This window comes from Hyperoodon ampullatus, assembly GCF_949752795.1.
Source record: "Hyperoodon ampullatus genome assembly, chromosome: 8".
NCBI lineage: Eukaryota > Metazoa > Chordata > Mammalia > Artiodactyla > Ziphiidae > Hyperoodon > Hyperoodon ampullatus.
The window spans coordinates 19,313,126-19,340,869 of record NC_136921.1 but is presented as its reverse complement, the minus strand read 5'-3'; the positions used below and the strand labels follow the sequence as shown (position 1 = coordinate 19,340,869).

Genomic DNA, 27,744 nt, shown 5'->3' with positions numbered 1-27,744 from the left:
TGCTTTTGTAGAAATCCGTGCTTCGAACTGTAGGCGGCTGTCACTCCGCTTCCCCGGGACCTTTGGGGCAGCTTCTGAGGGCGGGGACGAGTTCACGCGGTTTAGTCACTGCTGGAGGTCGTCGCATGGGTAATGAGGAGCGGTTGGTTAAGGAACCTCAGTGATTTTAATTTTGTTGGACTGGATTTGGTTGCTGAATGCGCCATTTCACTCTTGTGTGGTCCGAGACTGGGTGGTGTGAGAAAGCGGGCTGGGGTCACGTATTAACCCCTGTCACCAGGGTGAGGGCCGTGGTGCCTTGCGGCGTGGGGGAGACCAAGTCATGCTGGCGGGAGACGCGGCATAGGATCTTGCTTTGGGGAGCTCTGTTTCTTAACCGCCTTTCTGCTCAGCCATGTCCCCCGCTCCAGCTGCAGCCCAGGCTTCTGTATCGGTCTCCCTGTTTGACCTCAAGGCAGGTACTCCGGTCCTTCAGGGCCTGCGCCTGGTGAGCCACGCTCCCGGGGAGGCTCTGGCCCAGGCTCTGCAGATTTCCTGTCCAGGTATCTGGGAAGGTTTGGGATGGACCCGTGAGGGACGTGACAGGGCTCTTTGGAGCTTATTGCGCCTTCAGGGAACACATTCTTATTGGTGTTTCCCAGCTTAGGAGCCCTTGTTGACATCTCCTTCTACTGGATAAAATTTATCAAACCCCAACTGCAGAGTGTTTGTTTTTTACTTTTCCTTTTAAGCTGAAGTTTGTGTATATGTTTCTTAACTGTTATGAATTTAAGGCAACATTTGTACGTGTAAAATTAAAGTCTATATTTTGGTCAAAAAAAAAAAATTCACTCGATCTCTGGATTTCTAGAACAGGCTCCTGAATTGTCTCCAAACAAATCTCTTGCCATTGTTTATGCCTCATCACGTTACCACCACTGCCTGCAAAAACACTTCAAAATTCCTTGACATAGTCCAAATTTAACTATTCCAATCAAATCATTCCTTCTTGCTGAATATAAAACAACTTACTCTTGGTTTCATACAGCTTTAGTTTGGCTGTTTCTCTTGTACCTTTTTAAAAAACAAACTGCACACTGTAATTGGAAATATAAGCTTAAAAAGTGGCATTTGGGAAGTGATTTTTGCACAGTTAAAAAGAATTTTAACCTTACCAGAAATCATTTTCTAGGATTTCTCTAAACAATCCCTTTGGTTAATTTACATACAATGTTTGATTTATATTCATTTTACGTACATCTTTTCAGACGCATATTTATTGTATAAAGTGATTGCTGTGCAATTCGCTTCATTATTACTAGATTGTAAATTCCTTGAAGGCAAGGACATGCCATCTCTTTTTGTATCCTCCTCTGCTTTGTATATCAGACACTGAATGTAATCCTAGATACTGTGGATTTAGGCTCCTTTTCTTCCTCTGTTTACCCTCTCCTTATTTAGGCTCAGGGGAGAGAATAAGCCCAGAAAGAAAACCACTCCAGGGTCCTCTGGATATTTCAGAGAAGTTGTTTTGTTCAACCTGTGACCAGACCTTCCAGAACCACCAGGAACAGGTAAAAGACCAGGTACAGAGCTAAATGGTGGAAGCAAAGGTGTAATGGTGGGTGGGGAGAGGTAGACATTTGTTTTTAATGAATAAAGTTCCATGTTTTAACTAAGAAAGTTAGCGTTACCTGGTCATACTTCCTGGAGTTCTGTTAGAGGTCTTGGATACCATAGAAGGCCAGGCTGGGTCATGCTTCCACACTGTGCTTCTTTCTTTGCCTCCAACTAGGGGGAACATTATAAGCTTGACTGGCATCGGTTTAACCTAAAGCAGCATCTCAAGGACAAGCCTCTCCTGTCTGCCCTGGACTTTGAAAAGCAGAGCTCCACAGGTGTTGACTGTTGGGAGACCTGTGTGGGGATAGGTCATGGGGATGGAGAAAGACCCTAGTTTAGGAGCTTGAGGAAAGGTCAAAGATGGGGCACCAAACTTGCGTATCTCATGTTGTTCTCAGGAGATCTTTCCAGCATCTCAGGATCAGAAGACTCGGACTCAGCCAGTGAGGAGGACTTACAGATACTGGATGAGGAGAGGGCTGAGTTTGAGAAGCCTAACTGACTCCGAGGCTTCCACCCACATCGGGTTCTTTTCCAAAATGCCCAGGGCCAGTTTCTTTATGCCTATTGCTGTGTCCTAGGCCCTCGCCAGGCAAGTGCCAGCACAGGTTGTATGGTCAATTCCAGCCTTCTGTACACTCAGCCTAGATTTCCCTTCAGCACAGTCCATGTCTCACTTCTTTCCTTCCTTCCTGTTGGGGGTGGGTATTACACTTGACAGCACAGTCTTGGATTGAAGTGGCTTGAATCTTAGAAGGGTCAAGTGTAATGGAATTAAGTTTGGAAATAGACCAATCTAGGTTTGAATTGTGGTTCTACCACTTGATCTTGACTACCTCCACAAGCCTCAAATTTTCTTATTTGTAAAATGGAGACAAATAAGTTGTATTAAAAGAGATGATGCACGTGAAGCACTTTGCATTGGCACTTATTTCTTGCTGTCAGTAAGTGACACAGATATGTTTGTGCTGCTGCTCCGTCATCCAGGTGCCCCCAGGAGAAGCAGAACTTCTGCTACAGAACCTGCAAAGCGGAGGTCCCAGGGATTGCGTGGTGTTCATGGCTGCCGCTGGGCACTTTGCTGGTGCTGTTTTCCAAGGGTGAGAGGGTGCTGCATGGGGTAAGGATGGAATGGATCCTGGTAGCCTGGGAGTACCAGCTGGTTTCCAGTACTGAGTCTGTGCTGTCTACAGACAAGAAGTGTTGACACACAAGACCTTTCAACGCTACACAGTGCGGGCCAAGTGGGGCACAGCCCAGGGGCTTTCGGATGCCCGGGGTGCGGCTTCCCGCTCTGCTGGAGCCAACCTGAGGCGCTACAGTGAAGACATGCTATATAAGGTGAGTTAAGTGTCCAGATCTGGTGCTCCTCTAATCCACACTTTTTCCCTCTCAACTGATTAAATGTTACAGTAGGGAGGCTGGCTCCTGTATCCTCCGTCTTGGTTATTTTTGGGTAGATGAAGGTAGAATGGGGTGAATGCCCAGGAGTCTTAGTCCTGTCATTCTCCCTCCATTATCTTCTTTCTTTCTTTCTTTCTTTCTTTCTGGCTGCATTGGGTCTTCATTGCTGCACGCGGGCTTTTTCTAGTTGCGGCGAGTGGGGGCTACTCTTTGTTGCGGTACGCGGGCTTCTCATTGCGGTGGCTTCTCTTGTTTCAGAACACGGGCTCTAGGCATATGGGCTTAAGTAGTTGTGGCACGAGGGCTCTAGAGTGCAGCCTCAGTAGTTGTGGTGCACGGGCTTAGTTGCTCTGCGGCATGTGAGATCTTCCCGGACCAGGGCTCGAACCTGTGTCCCCTGCATTGGCAAGCGGATTCTTAACCACTCTGCCACCAGGGAAGCCCCCTCCATTATCTTCTACCTCCCACTCCCTACACATGATCTGTGGGTCATTTTTTGGTTGGAGATTTAAAAGTAGCAAGTGAGGAGATGCAGGGCTGAGTTACTTTCTTCTTTAGGATGTTCATGACCTGCTGGCAGGGCCAGACGGGGCTAAGGTGCTGGAGAAGGCTGGGATGATACTGATGCGTGTACCCCACTCTGGCAGGTCCTTGTTCTTCGGAGGCCGTGAGGCTCCCCTGCAGCGTGGGGATCCCCAACTTTGGGATATCCCCCTCGCTACCCGCAGACCCACCTTCCGAGAACTACAGCGTGTGCTCTGTAAGCTGACCACTTTGCATGTCCATGGTGAGCCTTCTGTCCAGATCCCCAGACTCCCTAGACCTTCCCATACCTCCCAGCCCAAGCCTCGGCTTCTCATTTGTGCATCCAGATGATTTTCTAGCCCTCGTACTGCAGTCCGATGGCATCTTCATTGAGAGAAATGAAGATGGGCTGGCTTCTCCTCAGCTAAATTTGAGAACCATCTTTTGTTTTATGGCAGGAGAAGACCCCTGGGAGACAGTCAGGTTGGATTTACCTCAGACACACTGGAAGACAATGAGAGAAAGGAAGGCCACTGAGGAAGAAAGTAAGGTCCGCAGTGATGAAAATGAGGCACTCGGGTGGAATGAGGAAGCTCCCAAACGGGGTTTGAGCACCATCTGGCAATTGTCAAATCTCTCTCGGGGTCTGTCCTAGAACTGAAGTGGCAAATCCCCTACTGTCATAACTTATTCACTTCCCTATTTATAGGTAAACCCTTACATACTACACACACACACACACACACACACACAGGTCTGTTTATAGTGTGGGGTATGTGGTAGCAATTACACGTTTTGTGACTTTTCCAAATCTATCATCTCTTTTGTTCATTGACGTTATCTCTAGTACTTTGAAAAGTCTTAGCATGAAGTCGATGCTTGAATGTGTGTTGTGTGGATCCTACATAATTTACCTGTCTTCTTGGATGCTCTGGTTTTGGGCTAAGGGCTGCTTGCCTCGCTGCAGACTGTTGGCCTGCATGGCTGTCACTGCTGGTGCTTTCCTCTGTTGTGCACCACCCTAAGGCTGTCATGGGAATGTCCAGGGACTCTTGTCCCTGCATAGCTTCTTCTGGGCCTGTCCTTGTCTGGGCTGCGAGCCTCATCTCTGCATGTGATACTAATGGCTTCAGCTCTTGATGGGCTACTTTATCTTGGGTGACAAAATACAAACAATTTTATTTCGAGTGATCTGGATTATCTCTCTGTGTACATTCTTATGCATCTGGGGCAGCCCACAACCTTCTACCCTCTGCTGATTCCTGAGATGGATCTAACATAGCAAATGTTTCCCTAGGTTCAGAGTCAGAGGGAGAGAGGATGGCTCCCAGGTACAGTTGGAGCTAGTAGAGGTGACACTGGGGATGCTGGATCTTCGTGAATTTGAGGTATTGCCCAAGCAGAGGAGGAGAAAAAGGAATAAGAGGGAGAGAAACCAAGACCTGGAGGCTGGGGCGCAAATGACTCTTTCCCAGCAACCTCAATAAGATGAGGCCTTTTCAGAGTCAGCCCCTTTGGGGCCTTCCCCAGATGAGGCCAAGTCCCCTGGTCAGCTGGAGCTCTGGCATGTGCTTTTGGCTGCTTGCCAAGCTGGAGACGGGGGATGCTGAAGCTCCAGCTAGCTGCCAGCCCCCTAGACCTTGGAGTTCTGTCTCTGCTCAGTGCCCCCTTGGGCTCTGGTGGCTTGACCTTCCTGCACACAGCTGCCACAGCTGGGAGAGGCTCAGTAGGTAAGGGCCCTCGTGCCGACCCCTCCTGACGATGATCTTGGCACCAGCTACTTGGCAGTGTTTCCCCTGGTCTGCTTGGATGATGTTGGGAGGAGCCAGTGGCAGGTGACGTTGAACTCATTTTTGGGTTTTCGCACCTAGGGACTCCCGGACCCAGCCACTGTACACAGTTGCAGCTGACAAATCAACACGTGATGAGTTCCAGAGCTTCATGGAGAAGGATCCAGATGCTTATGATTACAGCAAAGCTCAGGTCAGCTGGAAGAGGAAGCAGCAGAGTGGGAAGGCATCAGAGATCCTGGCTAGATCTTTTCTATTTTCTTACAGTTTTACCAAGGATAGTTTGTATAGGTCTTACCTTATACCTTCCCGGAAATCCTCCAGGTGCCAGGGCCACTCACAGCAGAAATGGAGGCACGGCAGGCCATTCAGAAAAGGGAGCGGAAGGCAGCCCGGCGGCACCGGCAGGAGCAGCAGTGGGAGCAAGAAGAGCAGCGGGGATTTGCCGCCCTCAGCGACTGAGAGAAGGCGAGGCTGGAGGTTCTTTCTTCCCCAGCAACACTTCCTTAGAGGTCTGATCCAGTGTGCAGCATCACTTCCTGGGTACCCTCTCCACCACTGGGGCCTTGTCCTTAACACAACTTCTCTTCCCCTCAGGGAGCTCTGGCTGCAGAGCGCCGACTGGCTGCCCGTTTGGGAGCCCCTACCCCTCAGGTCCCCGACCCTGCCATCATCAGTGTTCGGTACGTAGAGGGGGTGGGCATGAGTGGGTAGGTTGTGATGAATTAGAGGCCATTCAGGACAAGTAGAATGCGTGCCCGCTCAGTGCTCAGAAAGGCTGTTAAGGGGATTTGAGATGATCTGGGAACCTTTGGAATAAAAACAGAAGTGGCAGGAGGAGGGATAGGGAAGGCTTGGATTAGAAAGTTTCTGGGACACCTCTCCAGCCATTTTTCTTTCTCTTGTTCAGACGCCACTGGAGCTGTGGGACATCCCTCCAAGGCCTCATATTCCCTTTCACTACTCTGACTTCTTTCCACTCCACACGCTGCCTCCAGGATCATCGCTGTCGGGCTGGGAAGCCCTCTTCCTGATCTCTTACAGCTCCACCTGGGGCCAACTCTAGGCTCTGAGAGGGCACATACACACTGGCCCTAGGTTTCTTCTTCTCCATGAAACCAGAGAGTATTTGGAAGATTGGGGTGAGGGACGTTCAGGAACCAGGGCAAAGACAGGGCCATAGAGGTGTGTGGAGCTGGTACTGTCTCTGGAATTTTAATCACAATAAAGTTTGGCAAGGAAACCACTTGTACTTACATTCAGACCTGTGGCCTTTGTTTCCTTATGGTCACCATGGCTAGCACCAAGGGATCCTGCCCACTCCATGTCCCAGGTCCAAGGGTTACCTTTCTTTCAGTGCCCACTTAACTCCATTGGTTCAGAGGCACTTTCAGCTGAGAGGGAATAGATGTATGTCTTATGCATAGTGCTATTGAGGATAGGCCTATCCAGGAATTGGATTTGGGGCTGAAGAGGCACGTTTTCTAGCTCCAGCAACGTGATTTTGTTGAGGGCTCCCCTAGGAAACAGCAGGGGTCTTGGCACGTAGAGGGTCTGTTGTGGCCCCCTCTTTGTCCAGTAGCGGCCCAGGTTAAACCCATTGATCCAGACTTGGCCCTGGGGAGGAGGAAGGAGAGGAATATAAAGGATCAGCTCTCAAACGGGTAGCATTATCCCCTTTGGGGTTTCTAATCAGAGGAATAATTTCTGCTCTTCCTCCTTCCATGATTTTCCTCTCTTACCACCCTCCTCCCCAGCCCCACCCTCCCCGTCAGCAATACCTTGGTCCATCCAGGTAGAAAGAGAAATGTGTCCCCGCCTGAGTCTAAAACTGGGAAGGTTGTAGAGTAGAAGGTGGGGCCAGAGGGAGTTTGAGGATGTGAGCTTTTCAGCAACTGGTTGGGAAACCACCACTTTACAAGATTATCAACTTTCAGAGGGAACATCAGCCACTGGGTAAGGACCGTTTGCCCCAGAATTGGTGGCTCCAATAGGCCCTGTAAAGAAGGCAAATGAAAGTTCATCATTCTCTAAGTTCTAAGGCCAAACTATCCCTACTCAAGCCCTGGGATGCAGCTAGTGGTCATGTCCAGATCCCCACAAGCTGCTACTTTGCTGTCTAAGCCCTAAGGACATAGCTTTTTTTTTTTTTTTTTTTTTTTTTGGCGGTACGCGGGCCTCTCACCGTTGCGGTCTCTCCTGTTGCGGAGCACAGGCTCTGGATGTGCAGGCTCAGCAGCCATGGCTCATGGGCCCAGCCGCTCCGTGGCATGTGGGATCTTCCCGGACCGGGGCACGAACCCGTGTCCCCTGCATTGGCAGGCAGACTCTCAACCACTGCGCCACCAGGGAAGCCCAGGACATAGCTCTTGTTTATCTTCCATTAGGCCCCTATCTTTCCAAGGGAGTTCGGTCAATAAGAATATTGGGGGGTGGGAATTCCCTGGTGGTCCAGTGGTTAAGACTGTGCGCTCCCAATGCAGGAGGCCTGGGTTCAATCCCTGGTCAGGGAACTAAATCCCGCATGCCACAATTAAAGATTCTGCATGCTGCAGCTAAAAAAGATCCCGCGTGCCGCAACAAAGATCCCACATGCAGCACGTAAGGCCTGGCGCGGCCAAATAAATCAATAAATAATTTAAAAAATGAAAAAAGAAAAGTATGGGGGCAAGGGAGTGGGCATAGCTACCTCACCTTGAAGTCACTGCTGTTAGACCCGAAACTGAGCCTCCCCATGTTCTCCAGCAAGACATCCAGTTTGGCCCCCTTTTTCCCCGTCAAAAATAGGTTGTGTTTCATGTTTCGTTCCAAAACACCCTGAAACACCTGTGGATAAGAGTATCTGTGAAAGGGAGGAGCTCAGCATCTAGCCTGTGGCCACCACACAGGAAGCCACATTAGGACACTGATTTAGAGGGCAAAGAGAATGTAGCCCTTCTGTCACTTATCCATTCATAATGGAACCTTATCCTTAGTCAAACTCTTCCTCATCCCAGCTTATCCCCTCAAATGTGAGCAGGCAGTGGGAAAAGGTAGATATGGGAAACTTAAGACTAAAGTGTGCTGGGGAGGAGAGGAAATGGGCTCAGAGATAGCCTGGTATTAGGTTCTCACCCCATCCACCATCACGTAGGCACGGTCATGGACTCCGTTGTTTGGCACCCAGAATTGTGTTGGCTCAGAAACAGTATGGGTCAGATAGGTCCGGTACAACATATACCCATGGTCCTGGGTGTGTAAGAATAAGTTTATAAGCTGTGCTGAGAGAGAAGAAAGGATACTGTAGGGAAGATGCATAGCTGAGGGAACCCTTGGTATAGCTGTTGCCATACCCACCAGATGGGGGATTATGCTTTACCTGGTTGACAGCCTCAAAGGTCATTGGCACGATTGAATGGATGGGCCCTTGGGGGCATAGGAAGTCTAGGAAAGCCAGCAAATTCCCATCCTGTTAGAGTAAGGGGAAAGTATCAGAATATGAGGGAACTTTCAGAATAGAGGGTAGGACAAGCTGGGCTATTTAGAGAATAAAGGGGTAGAATTAGAGAGTAATGGAGAGAAGCTTACCAGGTGTAGGCTCAAAGGTCCAAGCATCATCTTGGGGCTGGGGGGAGGTAAAGGTCCCAAGGGAACTTTCTGGAACTGAGCCCACATTCTCTCAGGAGCCATAGGAAAACCACACAAAGAACCCCTATTCCAAGACCCTAGTGCAGGGTTCTTAACTGGGGGTCCAGGGAAGGGCTTCAGGGGTCATGAAGATTCTGTAATTTTACACGTGTGTGTGTGTGTGTGTGTGTGTGTGTGTGTGTGTGTGTGTGTGTGTGTGTGTGTGTATCTCCCCAGGGAATCCCATTTGGGTGGGTGAGAAATGCTGCCATAGGGTGCTCAGAGGGCTCTCTGGCCCAGACAACAACCACTGATTTATGGGATCCCTTTACAAACCATTTGGGTACTCCCTCCCCCCAAATTAATAAAAGCCTTTGGTGCTTAATGAAGTGGTGGGGCACCTTGCTGATGACATTTCGAATAGCAAAAAGCTTAGGTGTGGGGTCCCCTGCTTCAGATATGGGTGCATCGTAGTCGTAGCTGGTAGTAATTGGAAGAAAGCGTCCCTTCTCATCAGCACCTGGTCAAACCAATGTAATTAATTCAATATATCTTTCAGTTGATAGGCACTAAGCAAAGAAATGCATGCAGAGAATTTTGCTATCAGCAGGGGCAGCAGTGGCCATATCCAGCTTCTAGAGTCCTAATCCGTGCAGCCCACAGATTCTAATTCCTTGCTGCCTCCCTGCTGCCACCCCAGGGACCATCTGGACTCACCATTCCAGTATCCAAAGTTGGTACCTCCGTGGAACATGTACCTAAAGTGGGGGAGAGCAGGGGAAAAGGTAAAAGCTGACCCACTGAATCTTAACCTTCATCCCAGCACCCAGTTACAGAGTCATGCTGGCCCCGGTGTCTCCAGTTACATGTTCACACTGGCTCCCAACTTTAGCATGTTCTCTAGTCCTTTGGTTACAGCTGGTACGGAGCGTGTGGAGTGATTCTGGCCCCAGTAATCCAGCCAGCCTGTGTAGTACTCAGAGTTCACCTACAGCGTGAAGCGAAAGGAGCTGTGAGCCAGATGGGAACCGAGCTCAACCCATTTCCCACGCTGACACCTGCTTTGATCGCCCTCCCCTCAGGCTCCTCACCAGTGGCCCGCGGGGCTCATACTTCCGAAGCAGGGCAAAGATTTTGGTCATGTTGTCAGCTGCAAAGAGGAGGCAAAGGTGAAAGATAAGCAACATGGAACAGGTGCCCCTTCCCCAGACTTCACTCCGAACCCTTGCTCAGGAGACCTGGGCCAAAATCTACAGTGGTATAGAGTCCCTGGAGGGAGCCACATTTGAGGGCTTCAGGGCCATCTGTGGTGAAGAGCAGGATCTTGTCTCCAAGCAGTGCACGGAAGAGCCCAGCCAGGTGTCTCATGTAGCTCACGTCGCAGGCCCTGTAGCTACCGTATTCATTCTCCACCTGCCAGGGGAAAGGCAAAGTGGAGGTCAGCTATGAGGTGGAGAAATTAAGGACACCGGCACCTCCTTCCCCTAGCCCAGTCAACTTTCCACTTGTACCTGAATGCTAATGATGTTGCCCCCATTGTGGTAGAGCCATGGATGTATCTTGGGCAGCAAGACCTTGAACCAGGAGTCCACTGCGGCAAGGAAGTCTAAAGGAAGGGGCAGTGATCTGCTCATCAGGGCACCACCACCTCTGCAGCCCCCACCCCTAGCATCAGTGCTAGCAGCTTCAGTGCTGCCTGAACTCTGGGCTGCACTTTGCATCCCACTTGTCCACAGCTGTGTCTGGGAAGCAGTGACTTGTCAGGAGAACCTCTGAACTCTAAGCACTTGTATAGTTGCACGGCAATGAAATTTGAGCATAGGAAACAAAGCAGTATTTCTTGTAACTTCATTTTTTAAATGTAAGAAAAATGTTAAAACACATCAAGTGGAGCTGTTATTATGTAATCATATATACTTGAGATTGCTATGAAGTAGCATGGGAGTTTACAAAAGTGTAGAATATCTGACCTGCACCCTGATGTAACTGACAGTCCAGGAGATTTAAGTCATCAAATGAAAGATCATTACATTAGGTATCATGCCTTAAATTCTCAACTCCTATTGGTGATTTCTGTTGACTCACCCTCAGAAGACGCATGCATGACCTCTGCCTCCTTACCTAAGCAACTCCAACTCAGGCTTCAGGTCTTAAATTTCACTTCCCCAGGGAAACCTCTGATATCCTAGATGAGGGTAGATCCCCCTGTTACACACTCTCACATCACCTCATACTTCCCTTTCGAGTGCTTAACAAATTATAATTAAGCATTTATTTCTGTAATTGTTTCCTGTTGGTCTCCCCCACTAGTGAGCAGGAACCTTGTCTGTCAAGTTCATTTGCTGCATCCCTGTCATTGAGGACAGTGCTTAGCAGATAGCGGACTCTCAAAGGTGGAGTCAACAAAAGATATTTTAGAGGGTATTTTTATATTCTTAAAACATTTAATTCCTTTACATTTTGTGTTCTGTATAAAGGAGGCCCAGGTTGTTTTGCCTCCTTTAATCCAAGCATACATTAACTCTCATTCAACAGGTATTTATGGGTGCTCACTATGCACTAAGCAGTGGCAGTGTTCTAGGTGTTAGGGATACAGAATGGAACAAAATGGACAAAGATCTCTGTCCTTGTGGAATTTCCTTTCCAGTGAGGGAGGCAGTGAATTAAATAATCAGGTAAAATATGTAGTGTGTTAATGCCAAGGAGAAACAATTAAGCAGGGAAGGAGGATATAAAATGGTGGGGCGAAGGGAGTTTAAATTTTAGAGGGTGGCCCAGGGAAGGCGTCAGCGAGGTCATTCTGCAGGAAGATAGAGGCAGTACCACGTGCAAAGGCCTCAAGACAGGAACAGCAGAGAAGCCAGCATGAACAATGGGGAGAAGAGTGGATGTCAGGGAGGTGACTGGGCCAATTAGGTAGGACCTAATAGACCATTTTAAGGAATCCATGGTTCGTATTCTGTATGAGTTGAGAACCTATTGGAGAGGTTTAGACAGAGAAATGACATGATCTAAAATATATATTTAAACTTATAGTTTAAGAGGATCACACTGACTGCTGAATTAAGAATAGACTACATGGGGGAGGGGCAAAGAAGGGAAACCAGTTAGGAAGGTATTAAAGTAATCCAGCTGAGAGAGGTGGTTTGGACCAGGGTGGTGGCAATGGGGGTGATGAAAAGTAATTGAATTCAATATATTTTGAGGGTGAAGCTGACAGGATTTCCTGACGGACTGAATGAGGGGCCTGAGAGAAAGGTGTGAAAAATTCCACCACAGTGTTTAGCCCGATCAATTGGAAAATGGACTTGCCATTAACTGAGACAGGGAGAGTGTATGAATAGCTGGTTTGGAAGGAACTTAGCTGTATCAGTATGCCTTTTAGACCTCCAAATGCAGAAGTCAAGTAGGCAGTTGGATATATGGTTTTGGAAGCCAAGGGAAGGTCCTGACTGGAGATACATATTTCAGAATCATTAGCTATCAGATGGAATTTAAAGCCATGCAAATGAATGAGATCATAAAGGGAGTAAATATATATGGAAAAGAGAAGTGTCCAAGGACTGAGCCCTGACACACCCCAGCATTTAGTGGAAAGGGAAATGGAGAAGGATCAGTAAGAGAGTGAGAAGGAGCGGTCGGAAAGATTGTAGGGGGAGGGGCAGGGACCAAATAAGTGTGGTATCATGGAAACAGAAGAGTATTTCAAAGGACAAAGTGATCAACTGGGCTGAATGCTGCTGACTGGTCAAGGGGGATAAGATCTGCGACATCACCATGGATTCAGCAATGAAGAGGTCACTTGTTTTCTTGAGAAAAACAGACTGCATGTTGTTTTTCCATCAATACTTCATCATTTTAAATGTATTTCATAGTCAATTGAGTTTCGGAAATGCTGTAAGTGGCATAAAGCTCTCCAGCACCCTAAGAAGTGAAACAGCACCTGGAGAGTCCCCAGCAGATATAAGGAATTTTGACCTTTTTAAAACAGTAAACTTTTTAAAAGGCGTAAAGCAGATAGAATTATTCCCTACTCTGATGACTTCCTACTTGCACCTGAAATGAAATCCAAACACCTTGAAATATTGGGCATCTCATCTTTTCTTTCTCATGCTCTTTCCCTAGGTGATGTCTCAGTACGCATGGATTTAAATGCCATCTTTACACCGATGACTCCCAAATTTACACCTCTCGCTCAGACCTCCTTCTAAGCTCCACATTCACATATCCTATTGCTTACTTAACATCCTCCCTTGAGTGATAAAAATTTAACATGACCAGAACAGAACCATTGTTTCTGCCCCAAAAGTTGTTCTTTTGCCACCCCTTGTCTTCTCTATCTTCCCTAAGTCAATAAATGGCACCACCATCTTGACTGGCCAGAAACTTGATTCCTTTCTTTCCTCATCCTATCCACACTGCCCCCACCACCCCCATCAAAATCTGTCAATCTCATCAAAATCTGTCAATAGAGTCCTGGTGACTTTTATCTCCAACCTTTAGCTCAGTTCTGCTCTCTTCTTTCTATTTCCACCACTATCACAGTCCAGGAGCCATCATCTCTCTCCTCAGCTACAATCATAGTCTCCCAGTTAAGTTTCTCCACCTCTACCCTTGCGCCCCTCAATCCATTTTCCACATCCAGGCTAACGTAATCTAAAAACAAATCAGATAATTCTGGTGAAACTCTTTCAATGACTTTCTACTGTGCTTATAATAAAATGCAAACCGGGGACTTCCTTGGTGGCGCAGTGGTTGAGAGTCTGCCTGCCCATGCAGGGGACGCAGGTTCGTGCCCCGGGCCGGGAAGATCCCACATGCCGCGGAGCGGCTGGGCCCGTAAGCCATGGCCGCTGGGCCTGCGCGTCCGGAGCCTGTGCTCCGCGACGGGAGAGGCCACAGCAGTGAGAGGCCTGTGTACCACAAGGAAAAATAAAATAAAATAAAATAAAATAAAATGCAAACCGCTTACAGTGGCCTGTAAGATCCCACATTAACAGTCCCTATCTATCTACAATTTCTTGTCATACTACTCTCCCTTACCCACTGTGCTCCAGCCATGCTGGCCTCAGCCATACCATGTTCTTTCCTATCTCTGGGCCTTAAAAGATACCATATCCAGGAACTCCCTGGAGGTCTAGTGGTTAGGACTTCGCACTTTCACTGCCGAGGGCCCATTCAATCCCTGGTCTGGGAACGAAGATCCTATAAGCCCTGAGGCGTGGCCAAAAATAAATGAATTAATTAATTTAAAAAAAAATACATCATTCCCTCTACCTGGTCGTTCTCACCTCACTCTTCATATGACCGGTGTTTTCCCTTCCCTAGAGTAACTGAAATGTCATCTTCTCAGGAAAGCCTTTTCTGGCCTTCCTACCTAAAAGAGGCCCTGTTATTCACTATCTCAACTCCTTATCTATTTTCTTGTGTAGTATTTTTAAATAATCTTATAAGTTTGGGGGTTTTTTAAATTAATGTTTCTTCCAGACTGGGTCTGTCTGGTCCCCCAGTTCCTAGCATTCTGCTGGGCATGATGAAAACAGTAAATATTTGAATGAATGATCTCTGTTTTGGGCACTCAAATGACCCATTTTGTTGTTGTCCTTTGCTTTTTTCTGTGTCAAGTCTTTTTTTCTCAACTCACCTGGATCTGAGGTTCTCAGATGAATTTTAGGTTTTCGAAGCAACCAGGCTGGGAGACCTCCCTGAGACAAACATAAAGACAACAGAGAAGTGAGTGAGGGACTTCCCTGGTGGCGCAGTGGTTAAGAATCCACCTGCCAATGCAGGTGACATGGGTTCGAGCCCTGGTCCTTGAAGATCCCACATGCTGCAGAGCAACTAAGCCCGTGTGCCACAACTACTGAACCCGCATGCCACAACCACTGAAGCCTGCGCTCCTAGAGCCTGTGCTCCACAACAAAGAGAAGCCATTGCAATGAGAAGCCCGCACACCACAAAGAAAAGCAGCCCTGCTCACTGCAACTAGAGAAAGCCCATGCAGCAACAAAGCCCCAACGCAGCCAAAAAAAAAAAAGTGACTGGGCTTTGTTGTCTGGGAGTCGAGTACGGGAGGTAAGAAGGGAGGAAGTTGACTATAGTGATGGAAGTGACCCCAGAGTGGGGGCAGATGCGAGTAGCCTGGGAACCGCACTTGGGAGGCTTTGCTTCTATCCATTCTCCAACTGACTCACCATCTCCCACTCTGCACAGATGTAAGGTCCTGGTCTCAGTATGACCAACAGGTTCGCTAAAGTTGTCTCTTTCAGAAATGCAAAGAGGTCACGGCTGGCATTAAAGTTATAGACCCCAGGCTCTGGCTCGTGGTAGTTCCAGGGCACATAACTGAGAAAGAAAGAGGTTAACAAGGGCCCAAGGCAGGGAGATGCTGGGGAGGCCTATGGGCTCAGGCCTTGCAGGGAATCTCCAGGAAGCTGTTGGAAGGAGGTCCTGGCCCACCCTTTCCCACCCCCTCTCATACGCAGCCAGTCTTCCTGTCCTGATCCCCTTCTTAAGGGGGTGGTAGGAAGAGTAAATCCCACCCTTCCATGGCTCCCGGGAGCACTTCTTACAACTGTACGGCGTTGAGGCCACTCATTCGCATCTTGAAAAGCCGGTCTGCCCAAAGCACCCGTGGTACCCGAAAGTAGTGCAGGCTGCCAGACACGTAGCGGAACGGGGCCCCGTCCAGGAGGAATCTGTCATGATCCCGATCCACTACAAACGACCGAGTGTCTGCCTGCAAGGGGAGAGACGGTGCTCAGCAGCGGTCTGGAGTCGGGGGTCAGCGTCTGCCAAGAGCAGAGGAGATGGAACTAGCCCTTCCCAGTATTCTGTTGTTTTCACTTTCGTTCTCTCCTCCGCCAGATCTGATCCTGTCTCCCCGCACCCAGCCGGGTGGTTCGATACTCTCATCCTACCTGGGGCAGCAGCAGCATCAGGAGTGGCAGCAGCAGGGAGGGAAGGCAGAGCAGCGTCTTGGGAGCCATGGCGCTTTCGGGGCTCTTCTAGTCAGAGACGGTGGTCCGACGGTCACGTGGCGGATTCCTGGGAGGGAACCTCAGCGAGCAAGTGGGCGGAGACCACCTCAAGTTGCCAGGCGAATTAGTCTGGACTTTGTCTACAGCCTGCAGCTACCCGCTATTCTACTAGTTTGTAAAATCCTCTACATCTTGCTACTCAAAGTGCAGTTCATGAGCCAGCTTCACCAACATCACCTGGGAGCTTGTGAGAAATGCAGAGTCTCAGATCCTACCTCAAACCTATAGAATCAGATTTTGTATTTTGACAAGTTTTCCAGGCGCTCCTAAGCAAACTCAAGATTGAGAAGCAGGGATTTCCCTGGTGGTCCAGTGGGTAAGACTTTGTGCTCCCAATGCACTAGATCCCGCATGCCACAACTAAGAGCCCACATGCCACAACTAAGAGCCCACATGCCGCAACTAAGACCAGTGCAGCCAAATAAATAAAGATTGAGAAGCAATGCTCTACTACACTGAGCCCCCTGAGGGTGGGGGGAGTCTTACCCATCCTGAACCCTCTGCTTCTATCTCAGGGCCCGGCACATAGCAGGTTAAATCTAGATGAATGTCAGAAACAGGTTCAGAACCAAGGGAAACCAGAGGAAAGGGGTGGGGGGGGACCAGATTACAAGGGGGATCTTTTTCCTGGAGAGCCCTTTGCTGCTTCAACAAAAGAGACCATCTAGGCCATGCTATTTTCTTTGGATGTGCACCCCTTTCCAATTTATCCCTGCCTGCTTAGGCAAGAGACGTCAAGGACAACTGCTTGGTTCCAAGGCTTGGTAATTTGTGAATTTCCATTACACCTGCCTTCACAGTCCCAAGCCTGGGATGTGAGGTCCAGGATAATATTATTATTAATTTCTGCTTATTGACACTGCTGAGGGCTATGTGTCAAATACTGTGCTAAGCACTTTACCTCTCATTTAATCTTCAAACAACTCTATGAGGCAGATGATTATCATTTCCATTTTGCTGATGAGGAGATTGAAAGATACAAATATTAAGTAGCCTGTTCAATGTCACACAACTAGTTTAGTAGAGCTGGGATTTAAACAAGGCAGTCTGGCCTCACAGTTCATGCACTTAACCTTAGGTACTATTATACCTATTTTACAGTGAGGGAAAGTGAGCCTCCCAGAGGTTAAGTAACTTGTCCAGGTCACACAGCTAATAGGCTATTAAGACAGGATTCAGACCCTAGTCTGGTTCAAGAGCCTGAGCTCTTAACTACTGAGACTACGGTAATGGGATAAAGGCCAGAGCCCTCAAGGTTGTACTCATCAGAGCTCCAGGGGTCCAGGCCGCCAGCACCCGCCCCTCTCAGCATCCACCTCGGGCTGGACCGCAGCTGGCTACCCAGTGCGCGGGAGGTATGACGCCTCCTACCTCTGGCATTGGGAGATGGAGGTCCTGGGGGGCCTCGGGCCGAGCCCGGCTTTGTTCCCTTTTGGCGTAGGTGCCTGCGTCTTGATCCCTACTGAAGGCCAGGTGTGGAACCCTCACTCGGGTCCTGGGACCCGTCCTCCCCCAGGCCTAGCCGGCACCGGGCCTCTCAGCTCCACGCCCCCACATCTTCTGGGTGCCCAGAGGTTGCTAGGATACTACGGGTCGTTACACAGGCGCGTGCTGATGACGTAACCGCTGTTTCCGGTCCCTGGCGCTTACCTCCAGCCGAAGCCGGGTGAGTGGGGAATTCAGGCTGGCCGACCCTGGGCTCTGCGCGCCGATACTGGGGTGGGCTCTGCAAGTGGTGGGTCCGGGCCTCGCACCTCCCCCCCGGAACCCCCCCCCCCCATGACCTGCCTTTGCGGCCCAACGGGCGTGGGAGTGGGAGCCGTCTAAAGGTGGGCCGGGGTTGGAGGAAGTGGCCTGGGAGTCGCCGCGGGGCCTGAGGCTTTTAGGCACCTGACCCCAGCCTTCTTGGAGCCGGCGTTGCCAGGGCCCGTTTTCTCTAGGTTCCGAGATCTGGCCCTGAGCGCTCCACGTTGCCACTTTAGGGGTCTTCTGGATTGTGCCCGGCCAGCGACCCTGCCGTTCTTTTCCTTCCAGCATGATCCGCTGGACCCCCAGCGACTTGCCTGAAAGAGACCCTCAACCTGGACGAACCCTTTGGCAGCCCCAGACCGTCCTTGAGGAGGATGACTGAGACACTATGGGCCACGCGCTTTGTGTCTGCTCTCGGGGAACTGTCATCATTGACAATAAGCGCTACCTCTTCATCCAGAAACTGGGGGAGGGGTGAGTGTTTGGAAATCATTTAACTAGTCCCTAGGGTTATGGTGTTTGAAGGACAGCAGTCTGCACATGATAGGGGCACAAAAGTTTTATGCCTAGCCTCTGATTCAGAGCCCAGCTACGTGGTGGTCAAGAAAGTGGACTGTGGAGCCAGGCTTCCTAGATTCACCATGTATGGCCTTGATAAGCCATAGTTTCATCTGCCTTTTGGAGCTAATTATGCTTTACTTGCAGGGCTGTGAGGACTAAACCAGATACTGCGTATCAAATGTCTCCCCTACGGCCTGGTTCATAGCACTTGATAAATGTTGACTATTATTTATTTAATATTTATTGAGCATCTGTCATGTGCAGAGCCCTGCATTAAGATCATAGCACCTAAAGTGTGACTGTCCCAGGTCTTGAGCTCAAAGTGTAATAATCTTCAGACTTCTTTTTAGAGTCACGCCTTGGGAGGGTTGCTACTAAATGGGAAATACACCACCCCGCCCCACCCTTCTCCCCAGGGAATTCCTCTGGGTGCAAGCAGTGTGGGAGATGACCATGGTCCTTCACTGACCCCTTTGGCCCACAGTGGGTTCAGCTATGTGGACCTAGTGGAGGGGTTACATGATGGACAGTTCTACGCCCTGAAGCGAATCCTGTGTCATGAGCAGCAGGACCGGGAAGAGGCGCAACGAGAAGCAGACATGCATCGCCTCTTCCATCACCCCAACATCCTTCGCCTTGTGGCTTATTGTCTGAGGGAGCGAGGCACCAAACATGAGGCCTGGCTGCTGCTTCCCTTCTTCAAGGTCAGAAAGTCTCCTGGCTATGGAGGGGGTTGCAACAGAGCCACCTGCCAAGGGCTGTGTGAGCAGTCAAGCACGTTGGGAAGCAGAGACCATGTTCTGGTTTGACTACTTCAGATTTGGGGTTTCAGGAACCCAGATGGGGCTGTGGGGTGTGTGGTGAAATGGTTGATAGGCTTTGCCATAGGGAAGGACTCAGGCTCAAGGAGCGGAGGCTAAAAAAACATCAACTGTGGGGAAACTTGTTTTGCAGAGAGGTACGCTATGGGACGAGATAGAACAGCTGAAGGACAAAGGCAACTTCCTGACTGAAGAGCAAATCCTTCGGCTGCTGCTGAGTATCTGCAGAGGCCTTGAGGCTATTCATGCCAAGGGTTATGCCCACAGGTCAGTGGGAGGCTCCTGTGTACCTGCTGGGCAGAAAGGAAGAGCCTCATCAAGAGAAATGAGAGGTCTCTGCTCTCCCAAAGAACAGCTCCCATGATTCTTTTGCCCCCCGCTAGGATTCCAGCCTTCCTGTCCAAGGACGCTCATGGTTCATTTCCACTCTCCTGCAGGGACCTGAAACCCACCAATATCTTGCTTGGAGATGAGGGGCAGCCAGTTTTAATGGACTTGGGTTCCATGAGTCAAGCATGCATCCACGTGGAGGGCTCCCGCCAGGCTCTGACCCTCCAGGTAAGAGTCTCCAGGTCCCCTTTGCCCACTTGTTCCCCATCCTCAACCCCTTCTGGTGCGTGCCCCAATTTGGTCACATGACCATGACCTGCGCCCCACTTTTGAGCTCTGGGGCCACTGTTCCAGGACTGGGCAGCCCAGCGGTGCACCATCTCCTACCGGGCCCCGGAGCTCTTTTCCGTGCAGAGCCACTGTGTCATCGATGAGCGGACTGATGTCTGGGTGAGGAGCATGTGGGTGGGAACCTGGCGGGGGAGGAGTGCTGCTCTGTACCTGCTGTGGAGTAGAACAGGTCTGTGGTTTCTAGCACATGGGGCCCCGGGAACCACATATGTCCTCATCCCCCCTCGACTTTCTTCCTGGAAACTGTCACTGACACTGTACTCAGTTGCTCAGGAAGTGGTATAATCCCGCCCTTTGAACAGGGTGAGTACAGCTAACTGTCAGGGCTGAAGGAAGTGGCTAAGCACAGGGTGCAGAGGCCTCCAGCTAACTCGCAGTTTCTCTGGGCCCTGGTGGTGTCAGGTGACTGAAGTCCACATATTGTAGTTTCCTTTCACTACAGAATTAAGGGGAGCGGTATCACCTCCACTGGTCCCCTTCCAAGGAATAACCAAGTTATGCTTAGTCCCTAGGCTGTGTGCTTTATGCCATGATGTTTGGGGAAGGCCCTTATGACATGGTGTTCCAGAAGGGTGACAGTGTGGCCCTTGCTGTGCAGAACCAACTAAGCATCCCGCAGAGCCCCAGGTAAGCAGTGAAGGGGGCAGCAAGCAGTTCAGACTCCTCCCAGCCATTGGCGGGGCTGGAGCCGTGGCACAGGGGATGGCTGCCCTCATCACCCTGCCCTCCTCCTTCTACAGGCACTCTTCAGCCTTGCGGCAGCTGCTGACCTTAATGATGACTGTGGACCCCCAGCAGCGCCCTCATATTCCTTTCCTCCTGAGTCAGTTGGAGGCACTTCAGCCCCCAGCTCAGAGCCAGCACACTACCCAAATCTGAACAAACCAGTGGCCATGTTGAGAAGGTGGCCCCTGTGCCTTGGGAGGAAGCTCCCATCCCTTAGTGGAATCTCCCTCCCTTCTAACCAGGACAGCTCTCTTGTAGTTGGGGGCAGCTGGGGGGTGGGGACAGTCAGCTCAGTCTTCTGTCTCTCATTCTGCTCTCTTACGCCCAAGAGCAACAACTGGACTGGGGGCCTGACTGGGTAGTGGTGGGTGAGGGTGGGGAACGGGGAAAAGGGAACTGATAGAATGTGGTAAAGGCTCTGAGCAGGACTGCTGAGCTTACTTCATGATCTGCCTGCAAACCTGGGAGCAGGAAAATGTATGAATAGAAGAATAAAGTGAAAGTAGCTTGGTGTGATCTTAGTTTCATTGTGCCTGGAGTGAGAGAAGAGATGCAGGGGGCCAAAAGTTTGGTTGCCATTTCCAAGGGAGTGCCTGGAGAGAAGAGGAACTGGCCTAGCGTCAAGAATGGCGTGACTTCATCATTCCACGTACGGAGGCAGGTGTGCCTACCTTAGATCTGGCTGGTTGGTGGTGGGCAATTCTTCTCCTAGCTTGTCTTATTCAGAAACTTCGAGATGCTCTGGTTTGAGCTGGCTTCTATGCCAAGAACTGTGACCAGGGCCGCCTGAAGCACCCTCAACTCATACTTTCATTTCTTCATTCCGAGGGCTGGGTAGCTTAGTCAGAGCAGCCCAGCTGGTTTTCCAGGCAAGGGCTTCTGGGTGAGACACCCGAGGAGTCTTTGGGACAGCTACATAACTGGTCTCCAGCCTCTGCCTGGGGGCAAGAGCAGTGGAGGTGGCAGCCATTTTGGCCCAGAATCTCTCCCACATGGTTCTCGTTCACACATGGTTAATGATTAATGAGGCCAGTGTGGTGTGGCAGTATCCAGCTGCCACTTCCTGCCTACTCTACTGAGAAAACAGGGGCCCTGCCCTTGCTGGGCTTGAAACATGTTCCCCTGGGAAGGGCACTGTGTTCCTGAATCACCGGGGAGGGGAAGCAAGGGCAGGGTTCGCATCTCCTCCTCCTGAGATTGAAGCTTCTTCCCCGCGCTCTGCCCACCCCCAACTGCTGACGTCAGTGTGGGTCCTGGGGTGCCTATTAGCAAAGTTGAAGTTTTCCCCAGGGCCCTGGCAGGAGCCTCCCACCAGCTAGCACAGAGGCTGAGGCCAGAAAGAAAGCACAAACAGAGGGGAAATGACCTGACTTTTAATGGCACAACCCTAGGCCCCAGCAAAGCATCAAGACCAACAGTAAGCTTTGCAAAGCTGCTAGGAGGTGCAGTGACACAGACAACTCTAGGAGATCGCCCTTGTTCCTTCCCATCCCCCAAGCTTATGACTAGGCTCCATGCCCAGGAACTCTGGGCCAGCTCAGCCCCACTCCCAAGCCCTTATAACGCACAGAGGTACCTGGGCCAAGCCTTGCTTCCAGAGGCAGTGAATGCAGAGCAGCGGGAAGAATAGGGTAGCCGCCTAACTCTCAAATACGGAAAGTGCTGGGCTTAAACTCCTACTTGGAACGGAAGTGAAGCCTCAGATCCTTTAACAGCTCATGGCTGGACAGACAGGTCCAAGATTTGGTCCTCATCTCCCCCCTATCCTGGGCTCCTCTAGGATCATACACGGGGTCATGTTTCCTGGGCCTGGCAAGGAAGGTCTTTCTTTCCTGGCCTGAAGGTCTCACTTTCAGCCATGGAAGGGAAAAAGTCATGAGCAGCACATAGTGAGGGCAGCAGCAGAAGCGGCAGCAGCACAAAAGGGGAAGGCAGCAGAAGCTTAATCACTCACAGAGGGGACGAGAAACCGTGCAAGGAGACTGTTTATTTTGAAAGGATTTTGCAATAAACATAGTGAGTGGACTCCAGGCAGCCGTTCTATTCTTCTCCCTCATCCTCGTCCTCATAGGAGTCGATGCCCACCTCCTCGTAATCCTTCTCCAGGGCAGCCATATCCTCCCGGGCCTCGGAGAACTCACCCTCCTCCATGCCCTCACCCACGTACCAGTGCACAAACGCCCTCTTGGCATACATCAGGTCGAACTTGTGGTCCAGGCGGGCCCAGGCCTCAGCGATGGCGGTCGTGTTGCTCAGCATGCACACGGCACGCTGCACCTTGGCCAGATCACCCCCAGGCACCACAGTGGGGGGCTGGTAGTTGATGCCAACCTTGAAGCCCGTGGGGCACCAGTCCACGAACTGAATACTGCGCTTGGTCTTGATGGCAGCGATGGCGGCGTTGACATCCTTGGGCACCACGTCTCCACGGTACAGCAGGCAGCAGGCCATGTACTTGCCGTGACGGGGATCACACTTCACCATCTGGTTGGCAGGCTCGAAGCAGGCATTGGTGATCTCTGCCACCGACAGCTGCTCGTGGTAGGCTTTCTCTGCAGAGATGACTGGCGCATAGGTGGCCAGGGGGAAGTGGATGCGAGGGTAGGGCACCAGGTTGGTCTGGAACTCTGTCAGGTCCACGTTGAGGGCCCCGTCGAAGCGCAGGGAGGCCGTGATGGAGGAGACGATTTGGCTGATGAGGCGGTTGAGGTTGGTGTAAGTCGGGCGCTCGATGTCTAGGTTGCGGCGGCAGATGTCATAGATGGCTTCGTTGTCCACCATGAAGGCACAGTCTGAGTGCTCCAGGGTGGTGTGGGTGGTCAGGATGGAGTTATAGGGCTCCACCACGGCTGTGGACACCTGCGGGGCTGGGTAGATGGAGAACTCCAGCTTGGATTTCTTGCCATAGTCAACAGAGAGCCGCTCCATCAGGAGTGAGGTGAAGCCAGAGCCAGTGCCCCCTCCAAAGCTGTGGAACACCAGGAAGCCCTGAAGTCCTGTGCACTGATCAGACTGAAAAGCAAGAAAGTAAAGAGCAATGTGGGCAGGGGAGGGGCCTGAGGAGCTCTTATCTTCTGGCTTCACAAAAGCCTAAAATTTCTCAGGAGTCAAGGCAAAGACTAATGAGTATCCCATAGCTGCAGCATGCTCTGGGACATGTACAGTTAGAGATGACCCCATGAAATGGATCTGGGAAAAAATGTTTCTGACCATTAGCATCCTCTCAAATGCTCCCTTCCTTCCATCCCAAGTTCTCACCAGCTTGCGGATCCGGTCCAGTACAGGGTCAATGATTTCCTTGCCAATGGTATAGTGACCACGAGCGTAGTTGTTAGCGGCATCCTCTTTCCCAGTGATGAGCTGCTCGGGGTGGAAGAGCTGTCGGTATGGGCCATTTCGGATCTCATCTGGAAGGGCAGAAACCACATCATTAGGACAGAAACCACAAGGCTGTGCTCAGCACGTACCTCCCTCCCCCAGCCTGGTAACTGTGGTCAGATGTATGGAAGAGCTCATCCTTCTGCCAGCCTGAGATACCAGTGTGTGAGGGAAACCCAGACCTGCTGCCCAGGCCAGCCTGCCATCAGCTTGCCTTCTTTAGCTTCCAGCAGGGCAAGGGGTTTTTAGGGCCAGGAAAGCCAGGTCTACACACCCTCTCTCCAGAGAGAAGCTTAGAGTCACTTTCCATCCCGTCAATTCCACCCTCTCTTCCTCTCACCGATTACGGTGGGCTCCAAATCCACAAAAACTGCCCGGGGCACATGCTTTCCAGCGCCGGTTTCACAGAAGAAGGTGGTGAAGGAGTCGTCCCCTCCACCAATGGTCTTGTCACTGGGCATCTGCCCATCTGGCTGAATCCCATGTTCCAGACAGTAGAGCTCCCAGCAGGCATTGCCCATCTGAACACCTGCCTGCCCCACATGGACTGAGATGCATTCACGCTGAAGGATAAAGAGAGGGGACATGGCATAAGCTCCACCTACATAAGTCCTTACCTCATGAGCCTCTCTTCCACCCTATCACCTACCAGTTAGGATCACTCGGTTGGCAAAAGTGGAGGCTTGGGGCTGGGCAGAGGTCAAAGAGGCTGGCAGCCTGCCCAGGCTCCCCTGCATAGGACTTTCCAACTGGAGGCACCCAGTAGGGCAGGCCAGTCCCTCAGCCTACTTCTCCATGGGGACCTTGTCAAGGAAGAGCTGTGGCTCCACATGACCCTGCCACATTCATAGGACACTCAGGGAGGACGGAGAGGGCAAGTGCATATGAGACAGGAAGACACTGCGGTAACTGAGACAAGGACAAGCGATTTTTCAGCTGTTCCCAATCCCTACTCCACAAATCAGCTTCTCAAGAGCCTGAGGAGGGATAGAAGGTTTTCCAGAGCTATGAATTTAGAGCTAGAGGTCCCCAGCTTGACTAGTTCTTTGCTCCGAGGATGGAACAACTAGAATTTCGTATAACCCTCTCGCCCTTTCATTCTTGCGGGCTGCAGAGGTGTCTCAGCCTTCCGGCCAGGCGTCAACTGACCACGCTGGCCAGCAGGATGCCCTCCCCCCACCGCCTTTCAAGCCCGTCTGGCTGCGCTCGTCACCTCCACCCCCACACCCTGGGTGTCTTCACCACCTTCGTCCACTGCGGAGCCCTCACCGAGACTGCAGAGAGCAAAAGACGGCAGGCGCAGGCCATACGGGTTGTGGGTACTGGGGCACTCGCTGCCCTAGGCTCATCCCTGCCCGTGTGAAATTAACCTCTGAAGAGCCAAAGTGGTGCCACGCAGGGCCGGCGCAGCCTCCCTTTTCGACACCGAAATGGCGGGGTGACGGTTTCCAAATACCCAGAAAAGGAAGCGGAACCTGCGGTGAGGCCCCAGAGGTAAACGTCTTGCCCTGGGCAGGGCAAGCGCCATCCTGCACCCTGGCCCTGCATTCGCCCCCCCTTCTAGATTCTTTCCAGTTACATCCCGGCGGAAAGCGAGGATTGGATTTCGGTCCCGGTCCCTGGGCTATAAATACCACCCCCCTACACACACCTCTTTCCCCTCCCCCCAACCTGGCCCCGGCCGCACTCTCGCTCAGCGCCAGCTGTCTCTGCCCGTCCGTGCACCCTGATTCCGGTTGGAGAGAATCCGGCTCGCCTGACTAGGCTGAACCCCATTCTCGCCACCTCTCCAGGATCAGAAGAGGGGTGCTGAGTCACAGGGGACTGTGGGTAGGAGGGATACACACACAGTCGGAGGAAAGGGGGATGCTGCACCAAGTAATCTGACCCCCTCCACCTTCTTGCGCCAAGCACGTGTTTGGTCAGTTCCGGGGACCGGGAAGTGAGGGGGAGGCTGGGGGCGGAGGGCAGCCGAGCGGGTCTCCCTCGCCGGCGGAAAGGACTGGGCACGGGACCGCGTGACTCCCCTCAGGAGAATTAGGGCACAGAATGCTTGGTGGAGCAGGAGGGGATTCCAGGAGGACTCCTCTCTGCTCGTGAAGAATCCCACCCCACTCCACTCCCTTCCCCAGCCTCCGAAAGTGGACAACGTGGCTCAGCCAAAGTCACCGGGACGGCGTGGGGTGGGGGAAATGCACCCGCCACCCCCCACCCCCCGCCAACTCCTCAAGACCAGGAACTTCGGATGGAGGGCTCCGAGCACCCCGGGAGGGAGGTTCCTCGAAGAAGAGGGGCAATTAAGGGACGGGCGAGATGCCGGCGGGGCCGCACTCACCATGGTGAGTCCAGGCGGTGGGTCTCACGTAGAGTCCGGGTGACGGGTCTCAGTGAGAACTGCGCTAGCTGCAGTGCCGCACCGCTCTTATACGCGGGGGGCGGGCCCACGCGCTCCGACCGCCCACTAGGAGCTGGGCGGCCCAGAGGCCACGCCCCCGAAAGATAGGCGGCCCGGAGGGGTGGGGCCAAGGCGAGTCCCCTCCCCCTGGCGTGCCCCCGTCCCTCACCTGTCCCGCGTGGGTTAGGAGTAGCGACCGGAGCTTTAACCCTTCGCTCCGGGTTTTGAGCCGACACTCAGAGCTCCTGAGCTCCGCTGTTGGGACGCAGGGCGCAGTGCCAGGACGAGTCTCGCCTGTACCTGCGTCATGGGGGCGCCTGTGGCTCAGGTGTTTTGACTTAGGCCGGGTGCTGTAGAGGCTGTTTTTCCGAAGTGGCTGTAGCCAGCCTTCGCCGGTGCCCTCCCCGACCCGCCTCCCTGGAGGCTCCGGCCGACTGCCTGGCTCTGGCCTGTCCCCCAGGAACCCCTTGCAGCCGCAAGCGGCCTGCTGGTCCCCGGCCGGGATGGCTGGCCTTCGCCAACGCCAGTGGGCGGCCGAGGACCAGGAGCTGCACAGCCTGAGCCCCAGGTTGCCGATCCCTTAGGCTGCTCCGCAGAGCCGAGCCCCACAGTCTGTCTGCGAGGGCCGACCCCCGGAATCTCCTGCGGCTCGCAGGCTACCCGCCGGTCAGTGGCCCCGTCATCAGCGCCGTCACAATTAGCCGGCCCTCGCCATCGTCACCTGCCCGTTTTCCTGCCGCCAGAACCGCCTGAGCTCTGGACCGAAGCCCTCAGTACCTGGATTCGCATCTTGACTGCCCTGTGTGACCTTGGGCAAGTGACGTAACCTCACTGAGTCCTTGGCATTTTCACCGGTGAAAGGAGACAATGATTCCATCCCCAGAAAGCATTGTTGTGAGATATCATAACGTTTGTTGACTCCAAAGAGCAAAAAAGAAAATGCAGATTCCGATATCATGGCTGATTTTGACTTCCCCACCCTCTTCTGTCCCTAAGCCATAAGCAGGATCTGCGACCTGCGTCTCAACGCCCTCAGAGCTCAGGTGGAGGTCTCAGCTGAAGCTATTCCTTCTTTTTACGTTTCATTTCCATTTCTTGCAAGAATGGGCTTTTCAATCTACTTCTGCTTTCCCTTGCATGCCTTACATTTTCTAGCTGTCTCCCTTCACTGGGGAAATCATCAGAAGTGCCCTATGTGCCTATTGGCACGTCATTAAGAAACCTGTCTCCCAGGCTAGTCACTTAGAAAGGATCCACCTGCCTCTCCTATCATAGTGTTTCCTAGGGCCAGGGCTGCCTGACAAAACAACACAGCAGGATAAAATAACTAGCAATGGCAACTTTCTACCAACAAAATAGCTAATTGACACCTTACTTAGGCAAGGCATGGAAAGGTATACAGTGAAATATGACAAGGTCTCTTTTCCCAGTAGACTAACCATATGGTTGGGAGAACAAGACTCATT

General features: G+C 51.6%; 4 protein-coding genes across 5 annotated transcripts; 2 read left to right on the top strand and 2 right to left on the bottom strand.

Annotated features, from left to right (window-relative positions):
- Window positions 1–289: 289 nt before the first annotated feature.
- Window positions 290–6,355, top strand: ANKZF1 (ankyrin repeat and zinc finger peptidyl tRNA hydrolase 1; the record flags this gene model as incomplete). The annotated part of the gene is given in 19 exon segments (XM_079710050.1): window positions 290–542; window positions 1,441–1,553; window positions 1,775–1,877; window positions 2,001–2,101; window positions 2,105–2,194; window positions 2,590–2,702; window positions 2,796–2,943; window positions 3,565–3,793; window positions 3,990–4,136; window positions 4,829–4,845; window positions 4,848–5,015; window positions 5,019–5,127; window positions 5,130–5,260; window positions 5,262–5,318; window positions 5,419–5,514; window positions 5,646–5,780; window positions 5,784–5,789; window positions 5,919–6,004; window positions 6,232–6,355. Coding segments are annotated over 19 exon segments (2,121 nt in total). The 5' UTR covers window positions 290–394.
- A 244-nt stretch (window positions 6,356–6,599) lies between these two features.
- On the bottom strand, window positions 6,600–15,916 carry GLB1L (galactosidase beta 1 like; the record flags this gene model as incomplete). 2 transcript variants are annotated; one of them, XM_079710355.1, is made up of 16 exons in its annotated part: window positions 6,600–6,938; window positions 7,103–7,318; window positions 8,016–8,147; window positions 8,436–8,549; window positions 8,680–8,769; window positions 8,889–8,963; window positions 9,329–9,447; window positions 9,645–9,685; window positions 9,794–9,915; window positions 10,019–10,077; window positions 10,166–10,340; window positions 10,439–10,533; window positions 14,572–14,632; window positions 15,122–15,272; window positions 15,500–15,666; window positions 15,848–15,916. In XM_079710355.1, 16 exons carry the CDS (start codon window positions 15,914–15,916, stop codon window positions 6,675–6,677), a joined length of 1,950 nt encoding a protein of 649 aa, XP_079566481.1. In that variant the 3' UTR covers window positions 6,600–6,674. The 2 variants fall into 2 exon arrangements, with proteins under 2 accessions (XP_079566481.1, XP_079566482.1); XM_079710356.1 differs by lacking the exons at window positions 10,166–10,340; window positions 10,439–10,533.
- A 2,188-nt stretch (window positions 15,917–18,104) lies between these two features.
- STK16 (serine/threonine kinase 16) lies at window positions 18,105–21,015 on the top strand (the record flags this gene model as incomplete). The annotated part of the gene is made up of 7 exons (XM_079710667.1): window positions 18,105–18,190; window positions 18,762–18,981; window positions 19,232–19,365; window positions 19,536–19,656; window positions 19,783–19,878; window positions 20,285–20,406; window positions 20,520–21,015. The coding sequence occupies 7 exons, from the start codon at window positions 18,105–18,107 to the stop codon at window positions 20,656–20,658; spliced, it is 918 nt and encodes a 305-aa protein (XP_079566793.1). The 3' UTR covers window positions 20,659–21,015.
- A 1,457-nt stretch (window positions 21,016–22,472) lies between these two features.
- LOC307057070 (tubulin alpha-4A chain) lies at window positions 22,473–26,257 on the bottom strand. Its single transcript, XM_079710069.1, has 4 exons — window positions 26,219–26,257; window positions 24,224–24,446; window positions 23,764–23,912; window positions 22,473–23,517 (listed from the first exon to the last, which is right to left on the bottom strand). Exons 1-4 carry the CDS (start codon window positions 26,219–26,221, stop codon window positions 22,546–22,548), a joined length of 1,347 nt encoding a protein of 448 aa, XP_079566195.1. The 5' UTR covers window positions 26,222–26,257; the 3' UTR covers window positions 22,473–22,545.
- Window positions 26,258–27,744: the final 1,487 nt, after the last annotated feature.